Consider the following 10,755-nt stretch of genomic DNA (forward strand, 5'->3'; position numbering starts at 1 on the left):
GGAGAAGCCAAGCCTCGAGGCCGAACCAAAGGCCTGGGTCCCGGGTGCCAGAGGAAAAACCGGTGCCAGCAGCCAGGGGAAGGAAGGCCTATTGTGCGAATCTTCATGCAACGGGCCTCTAGTATTAAAATAAAACACTTTTAATAAGAATGTATTAGGCTCTTTCTCTGTCAAAGAGACAAATAAATTTATTCTCCCAGTTCTCTTTGAATATAAACATAACATGCAAGACATTATCAGAAAAATAACCAGAACAGATAGAAAAACCTTGATGCTTAAGAAGGGACAGGAGAGGTACACAGAATGATTTTATTTTAACACATCTACTTAGAAGCAAATATCCTCTCGTACAATAAAAATCCATTTAAGCAACTGAAAAGTGAAGGGGCAAGAGTGATTTTATTCCCCCATGGAAAGCATCTGATGATGTACATAGTGATGACAAAGGACATTCAATTAAGAAATTCAGCGTCTGTCAGAATTCAGTGATTTTATTATTGCATTATAGTTTCTCAGAAGAATTGTTCTAAGTACAAGTGGTTATTTCCCCCAGATGGCCTCTAGATATTTCATCTTGCAATGGAAATGCACCATTATCATGTAGTGTCATTACCTCAATTTAAACATGTTTTGTGTAAAATCTTTTCAATTGTTTTTGCTCTAAACAGAATCCTTTTGAAGTTATATTATAAGAACCTTCTGAATATTTCTTAACATTTTATGCCATTTTTCAAGTGTTTTCTCCCATCTGAAGCTGGTCTTTCCTAACCACATATCAAAGCTTCAGAGGTAAGGTTAAACCATTCCTAATGATAAATGACATCCTAGTTATACATTCTGAAAACAATTCAAACCTAAAAAACAAAACAAAAATACCTCATTTATTATGAATTACAAAGAAATTTTTTGTATTTCCTCAATTTCCCTTGGCCTTACTTTTTCCCTTCTCCTTCTAAGTGACACCAAATAATTCCACTGAAAGACTGACTAAACAAACAGATAATGGTCAGACCATGTGTGACAATAGAACTTTGGCCCAGAATCTCTGGAGAAAATATCTTCCGTCGACAAACTACAAGCTACAAACTCTGCAGCTATCTACCCAGAATAATTAAAATTTGTTCAGTACCTGCTAGCTCCCCTCCTCCCTTTTGTACTCAGAATCTAGCAAAGAAAGTTAAATATGCTCTCCAACCAATCACCCAAGATGCCTACTTCTAGTTAATCTACTTCCAGTTTCCTCAGACCCCTGAGAAATTCCCCTTTTTCTGCTCTAAAGCTTTTCCACTCTCCTGCCTGCCCTTAAATCTCTGCCAGATGAAAGTGACGGTGGCTGGCTCCCTTGCAAGCCCTGAATAATAACTACTGCTTGTTCTCATGTGATAGGCCTTTGTTTATTTCCACACCACATATTTATAAGAAGAAAAATAGAATGATGATTATTTTTACTCTTTGATGTAATATTGGAGTGTCAGAAAGTATTACATTACACAATGTAGGGGAGTAAATTTGCCTGGTGTGATGTGCCTCCTTATAAGCTCAGCCTTCAGTGCTGTCTTCTGCACTATCAGATCCTTTACCCCTGGATGCCCTGACCCACCACCCCAGCCTAAGGACTGCCTAACTGCAGGGTTTCTCTGTACTCCCTCTGTAGGTATGGAGCAACGCTAGAAAAAAACTAAGCTAAGAAAATACCTTTGCAGCAGACACTTGTGTAGCATTCCAGATGAAGTATTTCTTATGATTCACATAGTGTTCTGTATTCTTTCAACAGTCAATAAATATTTCTTGAGGATGTAGTTTGTGCCAGACACTTTGCTAGGTCTTGAATATATAAGTAGTGGGTAAGAATACGTTTTTTCCATTTAACAGGACATGTATTCTTGCTAGGAACACAGCCTTTTAAAAAGTGTATGTGTAAATACATATATATATTGTGGTAGGTATCAGAAAGGAATGGTATAGGGCACTCTGAGAAACTCAAATTTAATAGGACTTTGGGGATGCCTATCTAAGGAAATAATATTTAAGCAGCTACCCTAAGAAGGGATACGAATTAGTCAGGCAAAGGGGCTAGAGATGTGTATTCCAGACTGGGAAACTCTATAACCAGGTAATAGAAAACTTTAAATCTGCGAGAAAATGAAAAAAAAAAAAAAGAAAGTCAATGTAGCTGGAGCTTAGAAAACATCTAAGAGGATAGTGAGAGGTGAGAGGGAGAGATAGGAAATGCACTGTAAATGGAAGGCTTTGAATAGAGGAATGACATCAATTTGTTTTTAAAGATATTGGCTGGCTGCGGTGGTTTGAGAATGGACACTAGGGGGATTAGGAGAGAGAGGCTTGTTGAGACTCTAATGGAGATGTCCAGGTATAAGGTCCCTTTGCTTTTATTTCAGCAATGGATGTGGAAAGAAACGGATGGATTCTAAACATATTTTGAAAGTAGAATATATGCTGTAGTCTTTGAACTGAACAGAAGAATTCAAGCTTGGAAAACCACTTATCTGATCTTCCTTTTCCTTATTTTAAAATTCTTTATTGTTTAAAGTCTCATATATATGTCTCCTTTACCCCCATTGACCTCTCCCCAGCCATTCCCACCCTCCAGCACATGCCCTCACCCCCCCTACTGTCTGTATCCAGTGGTTATGCTTATATGAATGCATACAGGTCCTTTGGTTGATCTCTTACCACCCCCCAACCCTCCCCTGCCTTCCCTCTGAGGTTGGATGGTCTGTTTGATTTTCCTTTTCTTACTATTAGTACTCAATATGGGACTCTTAAAGAAAGACTTGTTCTATTATGGTATACTGCCTGACACAGACAGTTACCTACTGGTTTTTCCCCTTTATTTTCCCTCATCTGCTCCACAGAGGCACTTCCATGGCCCTGTGAGCTTCTTTGGATAGATGTGGCTGGTTGTGTAAATGGTACTGGTGACTCTTCTTGAACCATGGCTAACTGAGCTGGGTTCCACCCAAGGTCCATGTTGAGATAGAGTGGGAAAGATTCACATTGATCTATTGGCACTATCTAAGTGGAAAGGTTGTGTCCATAGGAAAATTTTAACCCCAAGTTCATCTCCCCAAACATGTCCATACTACCTGTCTGAAACACCATCTGTTTCTTCCTGTTTTATCTGTTCCACAATTATAAACATCAAAAGCATGAACTTTATTCCTATTAACTGTTTCAATCCTTAGGTTCATATTCCAGAAAATGATCCAAATGACAATATATCAGTTTGATCACTTATTACTGCCCAATCCAAAATTATAGTTTTATGAGTCCATTTATTACTGGCAGGTCTCCTTCACTAGAGTATAACCTTCATAATGGCATAAAATAGATGTTCTCTGATGATTAAATGAAGTGTGCTGGTCAAAGATGACCAAGACAAAATGAGGAAAAGGCAGTAATATGAAAAGACATAATGGATAAAGCCAGCATTTCACACATTTTCTATGTTGATTTTCCTTGCCCCACATAGATAGTACTGGGAGTAGTTAATATTCTAGTCTGGCCCCTTAAAGAAGGTATTTCCAGGTTTTGTTTTGTTTTTTAGAGATCATGAAATTCTCACTTCAGCCTAAGAGGGAAGCCCTTTGCCCTCTACTTTTTGAGATGAGGAATTTGTCTCTGGAGAAGCTGGGAAGAAGGATGAAGTCCACACATGTGCAATGGAACTAGAATTTGGAACTAGAATGGAAATGTAATTTAAGCCTCCTGAATCACCATGCAGTGACCCTTCAAAACTGAGAGCTCTATCTAGATAGGGACTCTGTCTCTTCATCTATTAATGGGTAACTATACTTTTCAGGAAAAAATAAAAGTAAAATCAACAAGACTTATTAGTCATCATGAGGCAAATATTGCTATTACCCAGGATGCAGTTAAAGACATTTTATTTTAGAGGTATTAAAAAAAATCTGTCTATAAATGGCAGAACAAGGATTTGAGCCCAATTTTTCTGAATCTAGTCCTTGATCTCTTAACCATTCTACCAAATTTAAAACAAATGAGTAATTTTTGTTACTTAACTATTTCTACTGATTCAAAGTCAAATTTGCCACAATGGCATCTCAAAAATATTTACCTTATTCTTAAGATCTGACTAAACTAAATCCCTCCTCCATCTTTTAGGGGATAACTTCATGTACTAATTTTTGAAGCTATTAAAAACATGTGATGTGAACTATTTCAATACCCGATTTCTCTAATGTGCCTTCAACGTGTTCTCAATACCTTATCTGTCTTCCCAGGAGATTTGTGCCAATTTCTTTCTAATGTTAATTTATCCCACTTATTTCTTCTCCAGTATTTGAATTCTACCTTTATTATTGTCTCCTCTTACCTTTGTCATCTGGCTCCCTCATTACTTATTAAAATCTTAGTCCCAATGCACTACTATTCTTTGAATTAACACAATTACTGGGGGTTAAGTTAATGCCTTCTGCCACTACTCTTCTCTCACTTCCCCTCAGAATAGTTTTAAATTCATGGTTATATACTAAAATTATTCCAAACTACAATCTCTCCCCAAGCAATCCATGGGCCTCCAGGATATTCTCTCTTTAAACTCTCATGGTATATACCATTGCATTGCCAATATCTCCACATGGTGCGACTGTATGCCTTAAATCTAGCATTTTAGTTCTATTTCCCACTTGTATTGTATGTCTGTGTGTTTCATTTAATAACTTAAAGTAAATAAGCTGAATGCCTAACGTACCTTTTCCAGCCCTTCTTCCTTGAGGCTGATCACATCCAAATCAAAATCTGTCCGTAGGCCATTGGTTTTGTTGAAAGTTATCCTGCCTGTGAGACCTTCCCAATGTGCCTGTGGAAAGAGAAAAAAAAAAGATTAGTAAGTAAGTAAAGGAAGAGAAAACACTTTTCCAGGAAAAAAAAGAGAAAACCTTTTCATCACGTCTCATAAACTTACATTGCTATGGAATTTAAAAAGAGAAAACCTCGTTTAGCAAAGTAAGAAGAATTTAGTCACTTTTTATCATATAGGAAATAGTGAATCTATCACTGGAGGTTATAAAAAGAATTACTGTTATAAAACAGCACTCCTAAATTCATACTAATGTGAAAATAAATTTATTTTGCCACAATGAAAGAAACTGACACTAGGAAAATCTACGTTATAGGACTTCGATTATGCACTTCCCCCTTAGCATAACTAACTTATTACTTTAGTTTTTCTTAAGTGATAAAAGGGAAAATGTATGAAAATTACTTCAGATAAGTTAGAGTTCCTCCTGTAGGAGATCTCCATGCAGAAGGAAGTATATATAATAATCTACTTAATGTATTCACCTCTCAATGGTAAATAAATATCTGGGCTTTATCTAATGATAGACAAACATGGTAATCGACCGTACCTTTGCTATGCCTCTCATTGGCTAATCAGCAAGATATGCAAATTAACCACCAAGAAAGATGGCAGTTAATTTGCATACATAGGCACAAAGCTGTGGAGCAAAGCCTAAAGGCGGCTCTGGTCGGAGCAGCAAAGGCTTGAAGGTGGCTCCAGCCAGAGCAAAGGCCTGGGTCCCGGGTGTTTTCTCATTCTGTTGGCTATTTTGTCCCAAATAGGTGTTTTCCATTATTTGAAAATAACTTGAAAAAAGTTATATATGAAAAATTTAAGTACTATAACATATACTCACAACTATAATGTTTGAAAGAATATAGATCAAGATCCCAAAGAAATAAAACCCAGTAGATCATGGGGGAAATTTTAAATAAGGACTACAAATGGATGTTATCATTACTACATTCCTTAGGTTTCATGTGTTTCTTTGGTACTTATAGGTAGATATTCTAAAATAGTTTAAGATGATAAACTGTAAATAAAATAGGAAAAATCATAATACATGCATATATGCACATTGTAACATACCATCAGTAAGCTTAAACATGTATTAATTGGTCTCTAACAAGGAATAAACATCTATTTTTAATACAACTTCTTCCAAATAAAATAATTTCAGCTAATTAACAAAAATGCAAATTAGTATAAAAATAGACAAGGTGATCAAGAAGTACAAGAGTAAAAGTGTAGAGCAGCAAAACAAATGTGGGATACAGACAGCACGAGAAAATTTACATCAGGTGAAACTGTACATCTAATAAAAATCAATCACAAATTCAATCTTGAACTTCCTAGCAACCAGAATAAAGAAAATATGATGAAAAAAATATACAAGGTCCATGATTTAAGACATAGCAACTCCCCAGGAGAAGCACAGCTTTCCCTGGCACTGAGACCTGTTTCCTTTTGGTCCTCAGAAAGGGGGCATTGTGTGATTTAGTGGGCAAGGTCCTCACTAACACCCTACAATAAATACATCAGTGAGTTTCATACAACTGCTTTTTATAGGGATGTTTGACACATGCCTCAATAATCAAGTGCTGCATTCAGGAAAAGCTATTCTTCAACTAGCCACAGCTGTGCACCAAGTTTGCAGCTCTCATACTCTTTTAAATCTGGAGTAAATGTAAAGGTGGAACAATAAATGAAAAGCATGTTCTGCAGGGAGTACCAGGTCACCTATGTAAGAGTCCTATAAGAATTACACAAGGAAAGTTTAAGGATATTCTTTTCCAAAGACCTGGAGATTTTTAATTATGATCCTATTTGCACTTTCACTTTCATAAGGAATAATTAATTATATGATGAACTGATGATTTCTTAAAGCCATTAATGAAAAATTTGATATGATAAGAATACCTGTGATTTCTCATAGCAAAGATTAAATAGTTAAACTTTCATATAAATATTCCTATTTTAATCAAATGAAAAGTATCCTAAGCTGACAAAGGAATTTCCTTCATAATAGGAAGAATAGACAAAATTTGTGTGTGTGTGTCTGTGTGTTTGTATGATTTTTAAGAATAACCTTTTCTTTCTCAGTATGTACATAGCCTATTACTACAACAGATGTAGTAAGAAATATTATATGGCCTTAAGAATGGTTGCATTATGCAATATAAACTTTGCATTTTCATAAATATATATTATGTTTTTTGTTAACTGTTAATTAAAATAACTAGACATATTGACTCATAGAGAGCTAAATAATAGTTCTTTAAGATTTACAATGTGGGTATAACAGTGTAGTGTAAATGGCATGCATGTTGAAGATTCATTACATCTTATTTTGCCTAAAACATAAACACACATTATTTAAACATTTATATCTCCACATAAATGAAAAGTAACACACATAAAAATTCAAAAAGGTGAAACTAACAATGCCATACATCACAGGTCACAGATTTTTATCTGCTTACACAAATATAGATTATTTGAAGGATGTCCATTAATTTATCAAGTAATTTCCCCCTTTTGTTTCATATCATTAAGTAAAAAGTGTTAATTTTGCTTCTATGGTGAAGAGAGAAAGTTTAATTTAAAAGATAAAAGTAAAAGATCACCTGTTAAGAAAACTGCAAAAAATCTCAATGCATTCAGCTTGTAGACAAAAGAGACAGGGGGGCTGTGCACCTCCTGACGTACCTCTTTAATTAGGCTCATGAAGCGGGTCCCGAAGCGCCAGGGTTTGTGTCGATTACACTGTAAGGAACTGACTGTCATCTGGGGGAACTGTTGGACGCCCACAGACACCACGTGCACCGCATCATACATCAGAGCAGCATCAGTCTGAAAGCCAAGAAAAAAGGAAACATGGAGTCAATAACACAAGTGAAACCCATGGTGCTGCCTTGGAATTGAAGAAAAGGAGGGGATGAGAAAAACAGATACCCAGAAAACAGTATCTTCACATGCTCTGGTTATCTTAAATAAGATATTAGGATCAAATTACTACATCAGCTCCGTTAGAATATTTGACAACCATTTTTTTTTCCTGGTGTGATAACCCAATTTCATGTTGTCCTAGTATATCTGTTAAAGAAATGTATGAAGGCATTCACTACTTCATGTTTGTTACTACCTCTGTCTCCATCTTATTGTCTCACTACACACACATACACACACACTGAATGCAATTGTTAACATTTGGAATGGCTACAAAGATTACATATTGTACATAAAGATTAATAAATAAACAATTTTCTTGTATAGGGAGAAAAAAGATATGGTAGGAGATTCACCTAAATTATAAAAATATAAACCCTGATCTCTTCTTCAATTCATTTTTCAAAAGGTTCAATCTCAGAAATGATGCTACAGTTTTGAATCTCAATACATGTATTAATCCCTTTTTAAGAAACTAAGCTTAATCCCCTCCACTGTTTTCTTTTCCCAAAATTTCCATATGAATGAAAGTTCATTTTGGCTTCTCAAGTAAAAGGAATATGAATTCTACTCTGTTTGCACCTGCTCCAATGACTGACCACTTTAGAAGTTGATGATAAAAACTAAAATGTTTATAAGTCATAACAAACCAGAGACTGTCAATGCTGTGTGAAGTGGACCCTCACATTGTGTTTAATGGATCTAAGCCAGGCTCACTACCTACAGAAGAGGGCCATACTGACAGTTCTGGTAGCAATGAACTTTGGGCCATCTGCTTGGCATGCCTGGGAATGAAAGCACGTATTTCCTCTTCTCATTCACACAATTAGTGAGCTGTGAAATGAATTCCAAAATGAATAGGAACCCTGCGGATTATAGCGCTCTCCACAATACAATACAAAAATGAGTACACAGGGTACCTTTCATGCAAATGGATCCTAAGGAGCTCTACCACATAAAACAGAAGGCAGCTAAGGAGCACAATGCAATGACAGAACGTAATAATAATGCAATTTTATAGTTCATAAATCTCTGGGGAATAGAGCTCAGATTCATAACCTTTATTCTGTAGGTATCAGCTGACTGTTTTCACATACTCTGAGGACTGTATAGTCACAACTAGACTAGTGGGATTGATAAGCATGCATGGGGAGCCTGGGGTTTAGACTGACATTTGTCTTTGGCCTGAGTTAACAATCAGAAGATATATTTCATATGCCACACAGGTGGTCATAACAATAGTTACAAGATATAAAAGACACATTTGATGTCAAAATAAAATTAATTTTTACAACATTACTGTTCAAAGGAATAGAGAAAAGAACTCTTTCAGACACTACTAAATGAAAGATAAAGGGCATTTTGCAATATGCACCACAATATAGCATTAAAAAAAAATCTATGTTCTTGAACTCATTAATTACTCTAAGAAAATCAAAGATAAGAACAAAGGCTATCTACATTTTTCATTTTAACAGATAAAAGTGGAAACCTGCTGCGTGTTCAAAATAAAACAGTAATATCACAATGATATCTTATATAACCATTAACAATCATGTTTTGAAAAATAATCAATTAGACTGAAAATTAGATGAGATTTACTAAGTGTAAAAATAGATAATACACAACTATATTTCCATCACTAACCATTACATACATCTTATAATACTTGCCATGGCTATTTATTTAATTCTCACAATAGTGACTAAATAAAAACATGACTGCTGTTCCATTTTACAAGTGACCAAGCCAAGGCTGAGGGAAGTTAATTAACCAGAGTCACACAGCTAAGAAGTGGCCTCTCTGCTCTTGGCTGGTGCTCCTAACTATCATATTGCATATTGTGCAACAACAACAACCAAAAAAAATCAAAGGGAAGAAAATACACTAAAATGGTACCTATGATTAATCTTGGAATAAGTAAATATTAGAATTTTATTTTTTCTTAAGATTTTACAGTTATTTTTTAAAGATGAAAAGTTATAAAACAATACAATTATTGGCAAGATGGAAACTTTTATCTGTTCCCAGAAAATAATAAAAAGAACACAAACAATGATATTCCTATTATCCTGCCATGAGTTACGGACTTATTGCCTAATCTAAATTGATAATGGTAGGGGAAAAAATTGCCTAATTCAGAGTTTGAAAATCATTTTGGGGACATAGTTTCAGGGTCTAGATCAGAGGACACACTAGTTGATAATCTATTTGAGATCTGTGATTTTAAGTGTATTTATAAAAGAAATACAATATTTATTAATCTACAGGGGGAACAAAAGTATGTTTATAGTTGTTCATATGGAAAATAACATAATAATTAATAAGTAATAATATAAGAATAAACTGTTTCACATACACCCAAATGTAAACCTGCTTTTGACAACCATTGTATATGTCCTAGAGAAAAAATTTTAAATAGTGAGAAAGTTATTGATCAAATTACTTCTTGAATTACCAGTTTAAAATATGTTGATTCATGATAAAGAACTATAGCTTGAAACTGTTCTTTATGTATTTTCATCAGGTTAGGGTGCTTATTTTTTTCATCCTACTTTTAGACCAGTTTTTTATGTGACAATATGGGCTTACTTTCCATTTAAATTTGATATCCTGTCAGACTTACCTTTACTTTCTTCTTTGTAAAACTATACATATGCAAATGCTTCCATCTTTTTTAAAAGTTTTATTTTATTGTTTAAAGTATTGCATATAGTATTCCATATGTCTCCTTTTTCCTCCATTGACCTCTCTCAGGCCAACCACCCTCCTACAAGTCCTCATGCCCCTTGTTTCTGCGTCCATTGGTTATGCTTATATGCATGCATACAAGTCCTTTGGTTGATCTCTTACCCCCACCCAGAATCCCTACCCTGCCTTCCCACTGAAGTTTGACAGTCTGTTTGATGCTTCTATTGCCTCTGTATCTACTTTTGTTCATCAGTTCAGGTTGTTCATTATATTCCACAAATGAGTGAGAC

The 10,755-nt window shown here is 35.1% G+C and overlaps 1 protein-coding gene across 6 annotated transcripts in view; it reads right to left on the reverse strand.

The window, feature by feature from the left end:
- Nucleotides 1-10,755, reverse strand: part of GRIK2 (glutamate ionotropic receptor kainate type subunit 2) — a 562,276-nt gene that overhangs the window by 198,991 nt on the left and 352,530 nt on the right. For all 6 annotated transcript variants that reach the window (XM_006777220.2, XM_015572743.1, XM_006777222.2 and 3 more), the window contains 2 exons: nt 7,535-7,678; nt 4,736-4,843 (listed from right to left, as the gene is read on the reverse strand). In XM_006777220.2, coding sequence (XP_006777283.1) covers nt 4,736-4,843; nt 7,535-7,678 — 252 coding nt within the window. The remainder of the gene's footprint in view (nt 1-4,735; nt 4,844-7,534; nt 7,679-10,755) is intronic.

Source organism: Myotis davidii, unplaced genomic scaffold, assembly GCF_000327345.1.
Source record: "Myotis davidii unplaced genomic scaffold, ASM32734v1 scaffold68, whole genome shotgun sequence".
Lineage (NCBI taxonomy): Eukaryota > Metazoa > Chordata > Mammalia > Chiroptera > Vespertilionidae > Myotis > Myotis davidii.